This window comes from Dendrobates tinctorius, unplaced genomic scaffold (assembly GCF_039654945.1).
Source record: "Dendrobates tinctorius isolate UK_male_01 unplaced genomic scaffold, ASM3965494v1 ptg000073l, whole genome shotgun sequence".
NCBI lineage: Eukaryota > Metazoa > Chordata > Amphibia > Anura > Dendrobatidae > Dendrobates > Dendrobates tinctorius.
This window is the reverse complement of record NW_027361741.1, coordinates 27,267,287-27,288,314: the sequence shown is the minus strand read 5'-3', so window position 1 is coordinate 27,288,314 and position 21,028 is coordinate 27,267,287. Positions and strand designations below refer to the sequence as shown.

Here is a 21,028-nt window from a genome sequence, read left to right as displayed (position 1 = left end):
GCAGGGGGAGAGGTAAGGGCTGGGGCCGTGACACAGTCATTGGTTGACTGCACTGTCAATACTCCTTCCCATAAAACTCACTAAAACCTTTACTGATGTTTTCCCTGTAAGAAAATTCACAATTAAGTAAGACAAGCAAATAAATGGGAATAACATAGGAAAAAACACATACATTCAAAATGCAAAAATAACGTAATAGCAAAAATACTTCTATCTCAGAAACTTTATGTGATAGAGCAATACTAAGCATATTTTTGGAATCAGCACATCAAACTCCATAAAACAGACACATTACCATTGCTGATGATTTTTCTGTGTTAACGAAAACCACCTGCAAAGGCTTCCTAAGCATTTAAAAAGGTGCTTTAGTCTGTTTCAGTAGACTTCACAATCATGGGGAAGACTGCTGAATTGACAGATGTCCAGAAGGCAGTCCACAAGGCGGGTAAGCCACAAAAGGTCATTGCTGTATCCAACCATATTAATGGAAAGCTGAGTGAAAGGAAAAAAAGAGTGGTAGAAAAAGGTGCACAAGCAACCGGCATAATTGCAGTCTTGAAAGGATTAAGAAAAGGCCATTCAAAAATTTGGGGGAGATTCACAAGGAGTGGATTGCTGCTGGAGTCATTGCTTCAAGAGCCACCACACAGATATATCCAGGACATGGGCTACAAGTGTCGCATTCCTTGTGTCAAACCACTCATGACCGATAGACAACGCAATAATCGTCTTACCTGGGCCAAGAAGGAAAAGAACTGGACTGTTGCTCAGTGGTCCAAGGTTTTGTTTTCAGATGAAAGTAAATTTTGCATTTCATTTGGAAATCAAGGTCCCATAGTCTGGAGGAAGATTGGAGAGGCACACAATCCAAACTGCTTGAGGTCTAGTGTGCAGTTTCCACAATCAGTGATGGTTTGGGGAGCCATGTCATCTGCTGGTGTAGGTCCACAGTACTTTATCAAGACCAAAGTCAGCGCAACCGTCTAACAGGAAATTTTAGAGCACTTCATACTTCCCTCTGCTGACAAGCTTCTTGGAGATGGAAATTTCATTCTCCACCAGGACTTGGCACCTGCCCACACTGCCAAAACTACCAATATCTGGTTTAAAAATAACAGTATCGCTATGCTTGATTGGCCAGCAAATAAGCCTGACCTTATCCCCATAGAAAATCTATGGGGTATTGTCAAGAGGAAGACAAAAGACTCCAGACCCAACAGTGCAGACAAGCTGAAGGGTGCTATCAAAGCAACCTGGGCTTCCATAACATAAATGTCATATTGATGCAGTGATGCAGTAAATTATGAAAAAGGACCCCCAACCAAGTATTGAGTGCATTTACTGATCATACATTTCAGTAGGCCAACATTTTGGATTTTAAAATCATTTTTCAAGCTGGTGTTATAAAGTATTCTAATTTACTGAAATAATGACTTTTGGGTTTTCATTGGCTGTAAGCCATAATCATCAACATTAACAGAAATAAACACTTGAAATACATCACTCTGTAATGACTCTATAAAATATGAGTTTCACTTTTTGTATTGAAGAACTGAAATAAAATATCTTTTTGATGATATTCTAATTTTGTGAGAAGCACCTGTATTAACACATACTACACTACATGCACATATACACAGATTTAGGAAATAAAAAACTTCATGAGAGGGCTTCCTTAAAATTGTAATTTATTTTATGTAATCTCCTGACCAACAATTCCTTGTGTTTATAGTCACTCAGCACAATGGGGTTCCCTGAGAAGTAACAGTGTGGCCGTAGCCTTATATCAGTATTTTGTCAGTATTTCACATCAGTATTTATAAGCCAAAACATGCAGAATTGATGCACTTGTTTCTATTATACCTTGTCCTCTGATTGTTGCTCACCTGGATTTGGCTTACAAATGCTGAGAAAAAAATACTGAACAAATTCTGATAGTGTGGCCGAAGCCTAACAGTTGCTTACGCAAGAAACTATCACAACTGAGTAGTTCTATAAAATAACTTTAATGTGTTACTAATAGAAGGCTCTTGAGAAGGAGAAAAATGTTGGAAGAAAATATATAAGGTGAGAAATAAATGGCAGTGTTCCCCTGGTGAGGTTGTGCTAACTGAGGCACAACACTAGGTATAAGTAGCTAAATTTGCAGCCGAACCTGAGGAAGTCTGTTCTCAGCCGAAACTTGTTGTGTGAGTGTAAGGGGGTGGCAGGTCCCCTCAGTTGCGCCTTCTCCTTCTTCCAGAAGACACCCTGTGCACGATATGTAGATATGTTCTGCACCTGCATGCTTTCTGTGTTTATCTCGCCTTATTGTAATATAATCTGATGAATATGCTGTATTTGTATTGTGAATATTTCCCTTTAATTGACTGTGTGCTAGAGTTAGGGACAGAAACAGTTAATTAAGGGGCTGGGCCAGCAGCAGCCACAGTGCCAGAAAGCTGCTGCTTAAAAAGAACTGCCTGGGACTCTGACTAGAGCAGACTTATATGACCCAGGGCACTGCCTGACCCACGGATGGGAGAGGTCAGTAGCCCTGGAACCAATGACTGATCCATAAAGACAAAGGACTGCAGTACAGGCCCCAGGACTCTGGTCAGGCCTCCGCTGGAGGGGTGTGAGATACGCAGGGCTGCCATTAGGGCATTACTGCCCTGACTGGCGTATGGGGCCTGGTTGGCAGAGGGGGCCCACATCATGCCCCGTCACTTTCGACCATCGGGCCCCACTGCCCATCAAATAACTAAACCTGCGTCCGAGACCCAGGCTCAGTTACTTTATTGCCCTGCGCAGTCCCGCGCACGGCAATAGTTAAAGATGCCAGCCATCGGAGGCTGGCAGCTGACGTCAGTGTGCATGCGCCGGCGTCTGATGTCATTGTCAGTCGCCAGCAATGCGCGCTACAATGGAGGGCAAGCCGGGGGCAGAATGGATGACACAGGGGGCAAAATGGAGGCACGGGGGCAGAATGGTCACAGGAGGGAAGAATGGACACAGGGGGGCAGAATGGACACGGGGCAAAACGGATACAGGAGGGCAGAATGGACACAGGAGGGCAGAATGGACACAGGAGGGCAGAATGGAGACAGTGAAGCAGAATGGAGACAGTGAAGCAGAATGGACACAGGAGGGCAGAATGGACACAGGAGGGCAGAATGTAGGCACAAGGCAGAATGGACACATTGGTGCAGAATGGACACAGTGGTGCAGAATGGACACAGTGGTGCAGAATGGACACAGGAAGGCATAATGGACACAGTGGGACAGAATGGACACAGTGGGACAGAATGGACACGGGACAAAATGGACACGGGGGACAAAATGGACACAGCGGGGCAGAATGGACACAGGGGGGCAGAATGGACACAGGGGGGCAGAATGGACACAGGGGGGCAGAATGGACACAGGGGGGCAGAATGGAGGCGTGGGGCAGAATGGACACAGGGGGGCAGAATGGACTGGGGGCAAAATGGACACAGGAGGGCAGAATGGACACAGGAGGGCAAAGTGGAGGCACAGGGGCAAGAATGTACACAGGTGGGCAGAATCGAGGCACAGGGGCAGAATGGACACAGGAGGGCAGAATGGATGCACTGGGGCAGAATGGATACAGGAGGCAAAATGGAGGCATGGGGTTAGAATGGAGGCATGGGGTTAGAATGGAGATGGAGCAGAATGGACACAGGGGGCATGTATTTTAACTGTTTTTAAATAAATCCTTCTGAATTCTGTGGAGGAATAGGACTTTGCCTCTGTCATCACAGTGAAAGTGCCATTTTCCTGGATTTTTTGCATTTAATGTGTTAATGAAATGTTATAATTTCAAGCCTACACTTCTGGTGTCAGCGGTCTTGTGGTTTATACTGCTGAAACCAGTGATGTAGCAGTGGTCATGTGGGTCACCGCTGCTGCAGCCAAGGTAAACAGATCACCGGTGTGGAGAATCTGGGATATGGTGATGATATCAGTATGTACTTTTCACGTGATTTAGCTGTATTGCTGCCGTTATTTTAATCCTTTCCTCTGTATTGACTGGATCTGTGTATCATTCTCCCTAAAATAATATTTTTAAATTCCTAACAAATCTTGAACAATTTCACTTACTGTGGTAGGTGCATTAATAATTGATAGATTATATCCATATTGAAATGCTCCTCCAATCCCTACTGCACAGACCGCCCAAAAAAGTTTGTTTGTTGGGATCTACGGAGACACAAACCAAAATGTTATTTACATTCAGTTCTAAATTCTCACAATTACTTCAAAAAGCCCGAGGAATGTTTACTGTACAATAGCGATGAGCAAGCACTAAAATGCTCGGTTACTCATTACTCGAGTCGAGCAAACCGTAATGCTCGGGTGCTCGACCTGAGTAACGAGTATAATGTAAGTCAATGGGAAATTTGAGCATTTTGCCAGCGCCCCCACCACCCCCACTGGGCTCTTGGGGGGGTCTAAAAATTGCTCAAATCTATGGAAACAGCACTGAAATGGCATGGGAGCAGCATGGGGAAGGCCACTGGAAGCATCTCTTTATCCCAGATTGCTGCTGGGAACAATGTTGTCAGCGTATTACGCCACTTTTACAGACTGATAAAACATACAAAACCGAAGATAAAATGGATTTTATTGGAAAAAAATGTTAAGAAACATTCTTTCCAGGATAATGACTTGTACATAAAGTAAAATAAATAAGAGGAAAAAAATTCTCCTCCACACCTTGGGCTATGTTCACATGCAATGTTTTTGCTGCTTTTTTGCACGTCTTCATTGGTAAAAAACATTTACCGGGAAATGTAATTTTATCATTTTAACACCTTATCTGGCAATGTGGTGTGTTAGACCAGATCAGACACATCCTGCTTAATTTATAAAGGAGGGACTCTGCAAGTCACAATTTTTTTTTCACTATTTGTAGAGGGCCAGCAGGTGGCCCTCACTATTGTCAGACGGCCATCAGGCAGCCCCCACTCTAATTTTAGAGGGCCAACAGCGAGCCCTCTCTAAGCATTTTTGAAGGGCCAGCAGATTGCTATGCTTTGCATAGCTGTATATTGCTACTGCAATATCATTTATCCATCTGAGGTGGGCAAATTTTCTTTATCGTATTAATGCTGTAAAGTTTAAAACTTGGAGGTCCAGCAGCCAGCCCTCACAATTTATAGAAGGCCAGCAGGTGACCCCACTGTTTTCAGAGGGCCAGCAAGCATCTTGTGGACACATGAGAACAAGATAGAGTTTTTTGGTAAAGCCTATCATTCTATTGTTTACTGTAAATGAAATGAGGCCAACAAATAAAAGAATACAGTAGTTACAGTCAAATATGGTGGAGGTTCAAAGATATTTTGGGGATGTTTTGCTGCCTCTGGCCCTGGGTGCTTTGACTTTGCTCCAGTCATCAACAAATGTGAAAATTTCCAAAGTATTTTAGGTCGCAATGTAGTGCCCGGAGTAAGAAAGCTGGGTTTGCATCCTAGGTCATGGGTCTTTCAGCAGGACAATGACCCAAACATACTTGAAGAAGCACCCAGAAATGGCTAAAAAAGTTATTCCAGCTCCAGTAGCATAAAATCTTCAACCCCTACCTCTTACATACAGATGCTACATAGAAACTGCGAATGGACACATTAAATCAGTTAATTTTGCCTGCTTTGATGAATTTCTGAGTACAGAATACCGTAAAAAAAGTCAGTAAGTGCATGGACAAAACCAGCAGCAAGGCTCATAATTTATAAGGCAATAATCCCTGACTGATGCCTGTCATACGCTACCCCTACTGCCACAGCTCGCCATACTCAAATTGCAGTTAGGAATGGTGTTATTGTAGAATTATAGAGGGGATTTGAACCGGCGCTGAAAAGATATTTTCTTGTACGTTGCAGCAACAAACTCTGGAGGAATGCAAGTAACACTGATGAATTTTTGAGTACAGATCACCATATAAAACACAAATCCGTCAATGAGTGCATGGAAAAAAGCAGCAAGGCTTAGAATATACAAGGCAATAATCCCAGACTACATGCTTGTCATACGCTATCATTACTGCCACACCTCACCATAGACTAATTGCAGATAAGGGCAGTATTGTTATAACAGAATAGCATCTGAAAGAGCACTGAAAAAAGCTATTAGTTTAATGTAGCAGCATCAAGGACTGTTATTTCATCAACCCTGCTTGGGAATATAGTGGAGCCTGTCACATCTACTCAGCCTGATATGGAGGAGACCAGGATCTTCTTTACTTACTATACAAAGTCTCCTGTTCAGGTTGTGAAATCCTGTATGCAGTGTAAAAACTCCCTATGTGATGAATACCTATGACCCCACAATAAGGCAATGTATCATATACTAATAGAACCCACCGGCTCTTTTTGCTTCCAAAAATGTTCCTTCAACTAGAAGGTGTACCTTAGGCTAGGTTCACATTGCGTTAGGGGCATCTGTTTAGCAGATTCGTTAAACAGATGCGCTAACACTGATGTCATTTTTGCCATCTTTTTAACCCCTGTCGCTAATGTATGCACTAACGCATGGTAGCATTTTGTTATCATGCATTAGCCATACAGGTCTATGCACAGCGAACGCGTCTGTTCACTGTGCGTTAGACCAAACACACCCTAAAATGCAGTAGACCACGTTCCAGGGTGCGCCACAAAGTAACGCATCATCGCTAACGCATGCCGAATTTGGCATGCGGTAGGATGCGTTACTATAATGGCAGCCAATGGGTGCGTTAATGCATCCGTTACAAAGCATTAGTGCCGCTATGTAACGGATGCATCAAATGCATGGCCAAAATGCGATGTGAACACAGGCTTAGAAAGAAAAGCATTTTTTTCCTATGTGAGGTAGCGCTGTCATTCATGGTTGGGGGACACTCGCTTGGCAGCGATAAACAGTTCCGGCACAGGTTTTCATCAACCATAACACAGTCCTTTCGGTTTATTAATCCTCATAAACCTGGACAGCAACAGAAAGTTCACTTAACAGCACAATCAGCATAGCGTCCATGTTAGCAATGTCCTATAGTCACATAAGCTGTGCAGTATTCAATGTGCAGGGTTCCTAGCCCCAAGTTATCTCACCCACGTCCAGGTAACCTCACGGTTCCTTTATCATGCAGCAGGCATTCATTCCCTCCAGGGAACTAACAGGTGCTGGCAGCCATTACACACAGCGTCCACACGTGCTGTCAGGCAGGATGCCCCATCTCAGCGGGACCTTCCACACTGGACCAACCGGGTCCAAGCATTCACTACCATGTGACCAGACCTAGGTACCTTATATGGTCCATAACCACACCCACAGGTGATCACATGGCTATGACCTCACTAAAAGTCCTATTGCACACAGCCACACACAGGCTTCCCTGACACATTGTAACGGAACCGTCAGCAGTACCTCTGCTGACCATTATGATCATTCAGTATCCTACACCTATTAGGACAATGGAAATAAGATAAGATAAGATAATCCTTTAATCATCCCACCATGGGGGAAATTCAGAGCATTACAGCAGCAAGGCAGGAACAAGTACAGATACAGATGCATAAAGGCATTACATTGACAGTAGGTAGGTACATATAAGAAAAAAAAGGATATAACCGGACTATCACAACTTTGGATCTATCAGTTCACTGTTTGGGTCGTTCTCCGTTTTGGACAGTGCTGTTTATACAGCCTAACTGCAGCAGGAAGGAAGGACTTTCGATAGCGCTCCCTCTCACATTTAGGATGAAGTAGCCGGTCACTGACAGTACTGCACATCTTTGTCACGGTCTCATGCATGGGATGGGAATCATTCTGCACCATGTAGCTCACCTTGGCCAGTATCCTCCTGTCGCCTACTTCCTGAACTGGATCAAGGGGGCATCCAAGGACAGAGCTGGCCCTTCTAATCAGTTTGTCCAGCCTATTCCTGTCCCTGGTTGATATGCCACTACCCCAGCACGCCACACCAAAGAAGATGACTGATGCTACAACAGAGTTGAAGAAGGATGCAAGGAGTGCCCCCCTAACTCCTGAGGCTCTCAGCCTTCTGAGCAGATAAAGCCTACTGTGGCCCTTCCTGTACACTGCATCCAAGTGATGGGCCCTGTCAAGCTTATTATTGAGGATCACACCAAGGTACTTATAGGTGTTGACTATCTCAATGTCATTTCCCTGAATGTTCACCACTACTGGTGGATTTTTTCCCTTGCGAAAGTCCACCACCAATTACTTGGTCTTCCCGGAATTAATCCTAAGGTGGTTCCTCTGACGCCACTCCACAAAAGCTTGGTTAGTATCTCTATACTCTCTTTCATCTCCTCCTGTGATGAGGCCTACTATTGCAGAGTCATCAGAATACTTCTGCAAGTAGCAGCTAGATGAGTTGCACTTAAAATCCGCAGTGTACAGTGTGAAGAGAAAAGGGGAAAGAACTGTACCTTGAGGTGCCCCTGTATTGCAGATCACCGTGTCTGACACACTGTCCCGAACCTTTACAAACTGAGGTCGGTTCGTGAGGTAGTTAAGGATCCAGGTGGAGAGTTGGAGGTCCACGCCAACAAGGCCCAGCTTGTCTCTCAGTAGACCTGGCTGTATGGTATTAAAAGCACTAGAGAAATGGAAGAACATTATTCTCACAGTGTTCCCAGGTTTCTCCAGGTGAGAGAGAGTCCTATCTAGAAGGTGGATAATGGCATCATCCACACCAATGCCCGGCCTGTAGGCAAACTGGAGAGGGTCCATATCCGAGCTCACTAGAGGACGGAGACGTGTGAGAACCAATCTCTCTAGTACCTTCATCAGGTGTGATGTCAATGCTACAGGTCTATAGTCATTAAGGTCTTTCGGATAAGGTTTCTTCGGAACTGGTATCACACACGATAATTTCCACAGTTGTGGTACTATACCTATTCTGAGGCTCATATTGAACAGATATGTAATGATCTCACTCAGCTGGTACCCGCAGGTTTTGATTAGCCTTGCACTGATGCCGTCAGGACCTGCAGCCTTCAAAACTTTGACCTTATCCAGTTCTTTTGCAACCTGGGTACTTGTGAAGAACAGACCCTGGCTCAGTTGACAAGTTGCAGCAGGGGGTGAGGTTATTGTAGCAAAGAGGTGTGAATGGTATGCAGGGGCAGGAGCAGCCAGTGTCTGATTAAATCTGTTAAAGAATAGATTAAGTTCATTAAGCCCCTCTTTATCTACAACCATCCTGGAGACAGTCTGTCTATGCCCTGATATAGACTTTAGACCCTCCCAGACTTCATGAATCCTTTTCTGTGACAATTTCAGTTCAATCTTTCTCTTATAATTAGCCTTTCCCTGCCTGATTAGATTCTTCAGATCTTTCTGCACCTCTCTCAGCCAGCCCTTGTCACCTGATCTGAAGGCCAACTTCTCTTTGAGAAGAGCCTTTATTCCGGGGCTGATCCATGGTTTATTGTTAGAGAAGCACCTCACTACTTTTGTGGGTACCATGTTGTCTACACAGAAATTAATGTAGTCTGTTATACAGTGTGTGAGGCCATCCATGTCATCACCATAGGAATCTTGCAGCACATCCCAAGTGGTTGTTTCAAAGCAGTCTCTCATAGCATCATCACTCTCCTCAGTCCATATCCTCACTGTGCGAGTGACAGCAGGTTCTCTCTGTACAAGTGGCTTGTACACGGGTTGGAGGTGCACTAGGTTGTGATCCGATCTTCCAAGGGGTGGTAGGGCTGACGAGGCATATGCCCCTCTCACATTGGCAAAGAACAAGTCCAATATTTTGTTGTCTCTATTGAGGAAGGTAACATACTGTGTGCAACCGGGTAGTATGGATGCTAGAGACACATGATTGAAGTCTCCTGAAACCAGAAGGAGTGCTTGGGGGTGAAGGGACTGCATCATGCTCACTGTGGATTGTAGGACCTCAGTGGCGGCATCAGCTATCGCAGAAGGGGGGACATATGCAGCTATCATGATTACATGCGATAGTTCCCTCGGTAAATAAAAAGGTCTCATGCCCACAGCTAAAGCTCAATGTCCTTACAGCATGTTTGCTCTTTGACCACGATGTGCCTAGAGTCACACCATCTATCATTCACAAATATCGCCAGCCCTCCGCCTTTCCTCTTACCGCTCTCCCTTGTCCTGTCCGCGCGAATGAGTTTAGAGCCATCCAACGAGACAACGGTGTCCGGAGTACCTTCGGTGAGCCAGGTCTCTGTAAACAGCAACATACTGCACTCCCTTAATTCCCGATGATGTCTGGTCAGCGCCGACAGTTCGTCCATCTTATTCCCTAGTGACCTCACATTGCCCATAATGACGGAGGGAAGAACAGGTCTATAGCGCCTTCTTCTAGCTTTCCTGAGGACTCCAGCTCTGCAACCTCTTCTCTTAGTCCTCCTTATTTCTGGTAGAATGTCCTCTGGTCTATTAGCAGCATGCTGCCTTGCTGCATCCCTAAGCAGCAGTATAGCTTCTCTGGAGTAGACAATAGGGTCTTTTTCAGTTCCTGGATTTCCCAACACTATAGATCCAAGTAAAAACAAGGTAAAAAGTCCATCGAAGGTCCAGGTCCTCTTATGGTTTTCCATAGTGCAATGTCCTTTCGAGTAACAATAAAAAAGAGAAAGGAAAAATAGAAAAAAATAGAGAAAAAAGGAGAGCAAAGAAGGAGCTACTGTAACAGGCTGCCACTCCAGCGGCGCCAGAATGTGAATAATGCTTATACGGCTGTCCTGGGACACCCACACAGTGCCCCCTAGCTGACACAGTGGTCACTACACCACATACCTCCCCCCTATGTTCAAACCTGTGGGGTTGAACACACATTGCCTCAATATCTCGCGACCGGGCACTCATTACACCTTGCCCTACCGGTTGAGAGAACCGTCTCTGTCCATCATACGGTCTTTTCTCTACGTTAGGCCTCCCCCACCCCCAGCGGTCAGAATAACGGCCTTGGTCTTTGGCCCTCCAGTCAAAGTCAGTCAGCGTGACCAGACACTCTTTAGTCTCCATCTGTCTGCAGTGCGCTTTGTCACCTGATCTTTCTCTCTTTGACCATCTCTCTCGGTTGGTGCAGTCATAAGTCTTAGTCGAGCCTGTTGTCTGGCCTGAGTCTGACTCAGTCTGCGTCTCACAGGAACTACGGTCTTTCAACGTCACCCTGCCAGTTGAACTACCACTTGTTAACACTCTTTGGCCATCTGCCATGTCCCTTCTTGGAGGAACCGTTCGGGACCTTACATCTTGTTGGGTTGCAGGCGGCCGCCACCTGTTATTCCGTACTTCTTTATTAATTTGCCAGCGGTCCTGCCTCAACTGCTCAATCTCTTGCAGGTACCCCACTCGATACTCCAAGAGCATCCGAAAGTCTCTCAGGCTCTCCACGGAGCCAACCACCAGGATGGGAATCCTACCCCCCTCACTGGATATTTGGTCTTCATCATCAGGAGGGATCCTCACTCTCACCACACCGGAGATATTCACAAGGTCTTGCATTACCTTCCCGAATCTTCCAATGATTCTTCCAATCAGTTTTGGGTACCGGAACCACACCTTTCCGCAAATCCAGCCGATCCATAGCCTCCTTCGCTAACTCTAGGCGTCGAGCAGCCTTCATATTTCTCTGCCTGACCAACTGTTTGGCGTGGAGACACTGCAAATGCATCTCTTTTAGGACAGCTACCCGGTTTGCTGTATCTTCTCTGGCTGATATTATCACCAACTGCCGAGTCTCAGGTGCCCAGTGCACCTCACACGCCTTGACCGCCTCTTTGAAAGCCTCATGTACACCTTCCTCAGCACAGGCTTCTGCATGTCTTCTGGTACATCAAATCACCAACCTCAAGGTCGTGGCGTTGCTCTCTTCCTGGACCGAAGGCTCTAGCTTTACCACGGACACTTCCCTCACTACAGTGGACCCGACCGGGTGACTGTCGTCTTCGGCTCCTTGCTTACCAACTTCAGGAGATATTATCTCTTCACGACCCTTTGTCAAGATGGGTACTGGCAGTTCCATTTTATCATCAGTCGGGCCCGGCCGCTGTAAATCTTCGTCCAACTTCTTCTCCCACAGAAGACCTTTTACTACTCCTTGGAGTTCTTCCATCTCCTCCTTAAGGCTCCTGTTCACACTTTGCCAGGTGGACAGGTGACCTCTGAGCTCCAAGACTTCTTTCTCGAGCCCCTCCACCTTGTGCTCGGCCAACTGTCTCAAGATTCTTTCTTGTTTGACATGTTCTTCCACTGTCTCTTTTATTAACTGTATCTCCTGATCTTGTTCTCTTTTGGCCAGCACGTGTCGCACCACTAATTCTTTAATTATATTGTCAAAGGGTACCCCTGGGTTAATCCCGTCAGTCGAGTGAACCCCCTGGTTACCCTCTGACCGTGTTTCTACTCCCGTTATCTTCTCGATCAGGTTACCGTCAGTCTTGTCACGAGTTTCAGTCAGCACAGCACTAGATTCTGTCCTAGTGGTGGCCACTGGCAACAACACGTCACAGTCACACCACATCGTACGGTGAACCCCCAAGACACTCTCTATCCCTGTGTCAGCTCCGCTCTTTTCGTTTACCACACCATTCTCATTCACACTGTGGTACCCTTCAGGTGACGTCAGGTCAGTAAATTCGTCTGACGCAATTCTTTCTCCGCTCGCCCTTACGTCTGGCCTGTCCACGTTAGGAAGCGTCAGCGCCTCAGTGTCTGCTAGCCCTACAGAAGAAACGTCTCTATCCTCCTGCCCCCCATCTTTAAACATGACAAAGTCCCGGCGCCTCTCAAAGGTATGCACTAAGTTTGGTGGCATACTACCCCCTTGGCACTCCCCCTTTGTCATCCCAATTAGGACTCTGTACACCTTATAATTCACAATTACCCCGTGGAGGCAGCGAACTCTGACGTTTTTTCTCAGTCAGAAATAAAACGAGCGGAGTTCCTGTTAGAGTCAGCTGACTCTTTGAGTCCAGCCTACCAGGGACTCCTTCCCGGTGCAGCATCACGGTACACACCTGTGGCCCATCATCACTATCACTAACCAGGGGAAGAGTCTTGAGGAGATCATTTGCATATTCCCAGTGCCTTCTAGGATAAGTGAAGAGTCTCCGCGAGCTCAACGATCACTGGGTTTTGGCCGTTGCAGCTGAAAAGAGGAAATCGGAAAACCAGGGGAAGAGTCTTGAGGAGATCATTTGCATATTCCCAGTGCCTTCTAGGATAAGTGAAGAGTCTCCGCGAGCTCAACGATCACTGGGTTTTGGCCGTTGCAGCTGAAAAGAGGAAATCGGAAAACCAGGGGAAGAGTCTTGAGGAGATCATTTGCATATTCCAAGTGCCTTCTAGGATAAGTGAAGAGTCTCCGCGAGCTCAACGATCACTGGGTTTTGGCCGTTGCAGCTGAAAAGAGGAAATCGGAAAACCAGGGGAAGAGTCTTGAGGAGATCATTTGCATATTCCCAGTGCCTTCTAGGATAAGTGAAGAGTCTCCGCGAGCTCAACGATCACTGGGTTTTGGCCGTTGCAGCTGAAAAGAGGAAATCGGAAAACCAGGGGAAGAGTCTTGAGGAGATCATTTGCATATTCCCAGTGCCTTCTAGGATAAGTGAAGAGTCTCCGCGAGCTCAACGATCACTGGGTTTTGGCCGTTGCAGCTGAAAAGAGGAAATCGGAAAAACCGCGCGCCTATCGGCGCGCAAATTTTGGCTCATCTTTCATCGTTTCTAAGAAATCTCAAGATGGAAGAGGCCAGGAGCCATTTGGTGAGCTGCATTTCTTGCTACATGTTCACAGATTTACCAGTGGAAAAGCCAAACTTCACCTGCCACAAATGCAAGCTTGTGTCCCTGTTGGAGAAAAAGTTGCAAAATCTCGAAGAGAGGTTAGCTACATTGAAGATCATTAAGGACGGTGAAGAGTTCTTAGACAGAGCAGAATTATCTCTTCATGTTACAGAAAGAGAAGAAATTCGAAGTGCACCTGAAGAAACAGAGGAATGGAGACATGTGACCCAGAGAAGCAGGAGGATCAGGAGGCAGTCAGCACCCATACTGCTCAGAAACCAGTACCAGGCTCTCACGCAGGAAAACGATGAAGAAATACATCAGGATAAGACTTTGCCAACAAACAACAACCATGTACGCCTTCAGAGTCCTCCCGGATGGAGAAAGAAGAAAAATGTTGTGAAGAAGAAACGGAGAGTGGTGGTCATGGGGGATTCCCTGTTGAGAGGAACAGAGGCCGCTATCTGCAGACCGGATATAACTTCAAGAGAAATGTGCTGTCTTCCAGGTGCAAAAATTAAAGATGTGTCTGACAGGATATCAGGACTCTTCAGACCTACAGATGACTACCCATTCCTGCTACTACATGTGGGGACAAATGACACCGCAAGAAACGACCTGGAAACCATCTGCAGAGACTTTGAAGACTTAGGCAAGAAAGTGAAAGAACTGGGAGCGCAGGTGGTCTTCTCTTCCATCCTCCCAGTGGATGGCCATGGAACAAGGAGGTGGAATAAGATTCTGCAGGTGAACAACTGGCTACGTCGATGGTGCCGTCAGCAACGATTTGGATTTCTGGATCACGGAGTGAACTACTTATACGATGGACTACTTGCTAGAGATGGGGTGCACCTTACGAAGACTGGAAAGTATGTATTTGGAAGTCGCCTTGCTACACTTGTAAGGAGAGCTTTAAACTAGAACAACATGGGAAGGGAAGCAAAAGACCAGAAAAAGCCATACACCTGACAAATGCTATTGAGAACTCTGCTATTAGAAGTGGAAAGGAAGAACAGGAAGAACAAAGACGAAAGAATCTAATTAATAAAAATATTGGAGAAAGAGAAACCAATCACAAACTAAAATGTTTCTATACTAATGCACAAAGCATGGGCAACAAACAAGGAGAATTGGAACTACTAACACAGGAAAATAAATATGATGTCATTGGAATCACTGAAACTTGGTGGGACAATACACATGATTGGAATACAAGACTAGAAGGATACAACTTATTTGCAAGAAACAGACTTGATAAACGAGGAGGAGGTGTCGCATTGTATGTTAGAAACGCGTATGTCTGCACAGAGATTGAATCTTCAGAGACTGGGAGTTCTGTGGAAACTGTTTGGGTAAGAATACAAGGACAGAACAATGGAAAGGACACCATCGTAGGCATTTACTACAGGCCGCCTGTGCAAGCTGAAGATATGGATGAACTCTTTATGCATCAAATGGCCAAGTTCTCCAAAAAATATGACATAGTTGTCATGGGAGATTTCAACTATCCAGACATTTGTTGGGAATCTCTCTCAGGCAAAACTAACAGGTCAAGGAAATTCTTATCCTCTCTTGCTGACAACTTTATCTTCCAAAAGGTAGGGGAGAAAACAAGGGGAACTGCTACCTTGGATCTAATCCTTATAAACAGGGAGGAAATGGTTGAGGAGGTAAAAGTGGCTGGGACCCTAGGAGGTAGCGACCATGCTATTTTAGAATTTTGGATAACTAGAGGTGGAAGACCTGTGAAGACTCAGACGTCAAGGTTAGATTTCAGAAAGGCAGATTTTAAGGGATTCAGAAAGAGAATTGGAGGGATCCAATGGCTGGATATCCTAAAAGACAAAAATGTCCAGGAGGGATGGGAAATCTTGAAAAATGAAATTCTCAAAGCACAGTTGTTAACAATTCCGAAAAGAGGGAAGAATAGGAAGCATTTAAGGAAACCAGGATGGATGAACACAGAACTTAAGCACATGCTAAAAAGGAAGAAAAAAATGTTTATAAAATGGAAAGAGGGAGGCATATCTAAAGAAGAATATAATGCTGTCTGCAGAACCTGCAGGGCACAAATCAGATTATCTAAAGCTGAAAATGAATTGAGGCTTGCAAGAGATGTCAAAAGCAATAATAAAGGATTTTGGGGATATGTCAAAAGTAAAAGAAAAGTCAAAGATGCTATAGGATTTTTACAGGATGAAAATGATGAAATGGTAAGACAGGATGTTGAGAAGGCTGAACTTTTAAATTCCTATTTTGCATCTGTTTTCTCTCAGAAAGGAAATGTAACATCAACTGTTATTCACTGTCCTATTAAGGGAATAGAAGAATCCAGGATATCTATAAACAGAAAGATTGTGAGGAAACACTTAGCTAACCTAAATGAATTCAAGTCTCCAGGTCCAGATGAATTACACCCCAGAGTACTGAAGGAGATAGCAGAAGAAATTTTTGAACCCCTCTCCATAATCTTTGAAAATTCTTGGAGATCAGGAGAAGTGCCAGAAGACTGGAGAAGAGCAAATGTTGTTCCTATCTTCAAAAAGGGGAAGAAGGTGGACCCAGGCAACTATAGGCCGGTGAGTCTGACTTCTATACCAGGAAAGATCTTTGAACAAATTATTAAACAACATGTATGTCAATACCTGGATAAGAATGAAGTGATTAAACAGAGTCAGCATGGGTTTGTAACTAATAAGTCATGTCAGACTAACTTAATTTCCTTCTATGACGGTATCACTGATTGGGTGGATCAAGGAAATGCTGTAGATATAGTATATCTTGACTTCAGCAAAGCATTTGACAAAGTCTCTCATACAATGCTTATTGAAAAAATGACTAAGTATGGAATGGACAAGGCAACTGTTAGGTGGATTCATAACTGGCTTAGTGATCGGACCCAAAGAGTGGTCGTAAATGGCTGCACATCCAGTTGGAAGAATGTCTCAAGTGGGGTACCACAGGGCTCTGTCCTGGGCCCTGTATTGTTCAACATCTTTATCAACGATTTAGATGAAGGAATTGAGGGTAAACTGATTAAATTTGCTGATGACACAAAGCTAGGAGGGATAGCTAATACTAGAGAAGAGAGAGAGAGGATTCAAAAAGATATAAATAAACTGGAGAAGTGGGCAGCAACAAACAGAATGGTTTTTAACAGGGAAAAATGCAAAGTACTACATCTGGGCAATAAAAATGAAAAAAGCATATATAGAATGGGAGGAATAGGGCTAAGTGACAGCACATGTGAAAAAGACTTGGGTATACTAATAGATCACAGACTGAATATGAGTCAACAGTGTGATGCAGCAGCAAAAAAGGCAAATGCAATTCTAGGATGTATTAACAGAAGCATACAGTCTAGATCACGTGAAGTCATTATTTCCCTCTACTCCTCTTTGGTCAGACCTCATCTGGAATATTGTGTCCAGTTTTGGGCACCACATTTTAAAAAAGACATCAACAAACTGGAGCAAGTTCAGAAAAGAGCGACCAGAATGGTGACCGGTCTGCAAACCCTGTCTTATGAGGAAAGGTTGCAGGATTTGGGAATGTTTAGTTTGCAAAAGAGAAGACTGAGAGGAGACTTAATAGCTGTCTACAAATATCTAAAGGGCTGTCACATTGTAGAAGGATCAACTTTATTCTCATTTGCACAAGGAAAGACTAGAAGCAATGGGATGAAACTGAATGGGAGGAGACACAGATTAGATATTAGAAAAAACTTTTTGACAGTTAGAGTGATCAATGAGTGGAACAGGCTGCCACGAGAAGTGGTGAGTTCTCCTTCAATGGAAGTCTTCAAACAGAGGCTGGACAGACATCTGACTGGGATGATTTAGCGAATCCTGCTTTGAGCAGGGGGTTGGACCAGATGGCCCAGGAGGTCCCTTCCAACTCTACGATTCTATGATTCTATGATTCTATGATTCTATGATCTGGAAAGGATATCCCACATTCTGACCAAGTCATACACACACACACTGCGGTACTCCAGACATACCCACTGAGTCACCCAGCGCTGTCATTCCTTCAAACTTGGCCCCTTTCTGGACCACCACCTCACTTTGTGTTGCTGCCCCCTCCCGGGACTCCACCCCTTTTGGGTTACCACCCCGCTTTGGGTCACCGCCCCCTTCTGGGACTCCACCCCCTTTCGGGATCTCCCCATGTCCGTTAAAACGGTCTTCTCAGACCACAGTTCATGCCTTAACGATACCACACAAGTCCTTGTAGGCAACACCACAGCTCCTGCTGTCACCGATCACCGACACCACCGGCTGCTGTTCACACACACAGCGGTTGGAGTCACTGCAGCTCCTGCTGCGCCGTCTTTGTGGACCCGCTGATCCACCGGAAGCCGCTTGTCACCTTCGTAACCCCGCCGGGTTACCGGAAGCCGCTTGTCACCTTCGTGACCCCACTGAGCCACATCAAGCCGCTTGTCACCTTCTTGACTCCCACTGAGCCACCGCCGGCTGAGTTGAGAAAAGAAGAAAAGAAAAACACCACACAAAAAACTCACGTGTCCTTTCTGTGCGCTATTCAGGACATACCGTCCAACACACAGGGCACACCGGGTGCTATTCAGGGAGCCGACCCTCCTCCCAGGGTCTCCCAACACACTGGCCTCACCTGGTCCAGGTCATATCACGTGTTCCAGGGATCCGATTCCTCTCCCAGTACCTCCCAACACTGACCCTCCAGGACCTTGCTCACTGACCCAGGTCAGTACCACACGAACACCAGTCCGTTGCCTGTGTCGGCCACACAGGTCCTTGGATACCTCTTCTCCTCAGAGGCACCCTATAGCAATCACCAGTCTCTTTCTCATTGATCCTGGTCAGTAAACACGTTTTTTTTTTTCTCACGACCGTCACCTGCTGGCCGCGCAGGTTCTCGGACCCCTCTACAGCAGAGTATTGTAGTAAACACCAGTCTCTTTCCCCTGGGAAACGGCCGCACTGGGCTCACCAATCCGGACAGTGCCTAACTCACTAGGCCGCCCCCACGGTTCCAGAACCACAGCCAGGCAGTGGCTTCTCCAACCGTCAGCCTTCCTGGCTCAGCGTTGCCAGCACTGCAACATGCGTTTTTTGGAAACCGTTGCCCTTAGCAACCGACTTTGCAGTCCTCTTCCGTTGCTCCCAGCAATAAGGCTACAACATTGCCCATAGCTTTCTCCACCATATGTGAGGTAGCGCTGTTATTCATGGTTGGGGGACACTCGCTTGGCAGCGATAAAACAGTTCCGGCACAGGTTTTCATCAACCATAACACAGTCCTTTCGGTTTATTAATCCTCATAAACCAGGACAGCAACAGAAAGTTCACTTAACAGCACAATCAGCATAGCGGCCATGTTAGCAATGTCCTATAGTCACATAAGCTGAGCAGTATTCAATGTGCAGGGTTCCTAGCCCCAAGTTATCTCACCCACGTCCAGGTAACCTCACGGTTCCTTTATCATGCAGCAGGCATTCATTCCCTCCAGGGAACTAACAGGTGCTGGCAGCCATTACACACAGCGTCCACACGTGCTGTCAGGCAGCAAGCCCCATCTCAGCGGGACCTTCCACACTGGACCAACCGGGTCCAAGCATTCACTACCATGTGACCAGACCTAAGTACCTTATATGGTCCATAACCACACCCACAGGTGATCACATGGCTATGACCTCACTAAAAGTCCTATTGCACACAGCCACACACAGGCTTCCCTGACACATTGTAACGGAACCGTCAGCAGTACCTCTGCTGACCATTATGATCATTCAGTATCCTACACCTATTAGGACAATGGAAATGTTTATACGGCTGTCCTGGGACACCCACACAGCACCCCCTAGCTGATACAGTGGTCACTACACCACACCTATTACTAAGGAGTGGGCCTCCTACACTGGTAAAGCGTATGCAGTAAGTGTAAGTGATGCCAAAAATTAGAAGGCGGCACTAAAATACCCCTTTGAAAAGATGTAGTAATAATAATAATAATAATCTTTATTTATATAGCGCCAACATATTCCGCAGCGCTTTACAGTTGAACAGTTTCAAACACAACAGTCATAAGTAACAACGTTAACAATACAATAATTAAAGCGAAATAAGACTACCCTGCTCGTGGGAGCTTACAATCTACAATGAGGTGGGGGAGATACAAAGCACAGGTTTGTATTTACAATGATGTATTTACAATGATGGTCCAGCCATCTTCAGGGAGTGGGGGTTAGATGGAGATAGTGAATGGGCTACACACACAAACATAACATGACTTTGATTACTGAATGTGATAGGCCGCTCAGAACAAATGTGTTTTGAGCGAGCGCCTAAAACTATGCAAATTGTGGATGGTCCTAATATCTTGGGGAAGAGCATTCAGTAGAGGGCCTCAGAAAACATTTATTTGCCATTATTAAGGAGTAGGTATCCTAGACTGGTAATGAGCATGCACCAAGTGCATGGGCTGAAAAACATTTACCCCTGGAGGACAAACATATATGTCAAAGAATGTTATAGCTAGGCCTCTCAAAATTCTTAATGCGGGCATCATAAATACCATTAAAAACTTTATAGCGAGGATAGCATGATCACCCTGTTGATATAGTGGTGGAGGAAGACAACACAAAAAAATACAAAATCCTGAAGCGTTACTCATGTTTGGGTGGGAATGGGTGCATGGGAATAGACCAGAAAAAGAATGGATTTGAATTTATGCTGTTATTTGGTGGTGTTGAGAAGTCTAGGCCAATCCAACCCTTGTTCATTTTGACAAGAGTCAGCCTATCATTAGTTTCAGTTGACAGACAGGTGCTCCTATTGGTTACAATACCCCCGGCTGCAATAAAAACTCACTCTGACCAAACACTAGGGGTAGGGCAAGCCAGGACCTTCAAGGCTTAGAGAGAAAATTCATGCAAAGTGTCTAGCTTGGATACGCAATAGTTGTAAGGTACAGCGGAAACACGGAGGCCGCTGGTACAGTCGGCAAGGTCAGCATCTTTCAAAACTTTTCCCTCCTTGTCAGAGTACCCTCCTCATAAAGGACAGGGCACTGGAAGGGTCTGATAAAACTGTCTCAGACTTTTGAGACTATTCCCCTGCCTTTGCTGCACCTGGTTTGTCTCCTTCGCCTCCACTCCTTGATTGTCCAAGGAACTGTGACCTCTGCCGCCAGCATTGTCAGTTGGGAATTTTTTTTAATAATTCTTCAACTAAGGCCTTTGGGTACTGCAACATTTTATTACATCTCTTCTTCGC

The 21,028-nt window shown here is 45.4% G+C and overlaps 1 protein-coding gene across 1 annotated transcript in view; it reads right to left on the bottom strand.

Annotated features, from left to right (window-relative positions):
• The window catches only part of LOC141096210 (solute carrier family 2, facilitated glucose transporter member 11-like), a 252,288-nt gene that overhangs the window by 125,321 nt on the left and 105,939 nt on the right, over positions 1 to 21,028 (bottom strand). Inside the window, exon 2 of the mRNA XM_073582696.1 lies at positions 4,105 to 4,203. Coding sequence (XP_073438797.1) covers positions 4,105 to 4,203 — 99 coding nt within the window. The remainder of the gene's footprint in view (positions 1 to 4,104; positions 4,204 to 21,028) is intronic.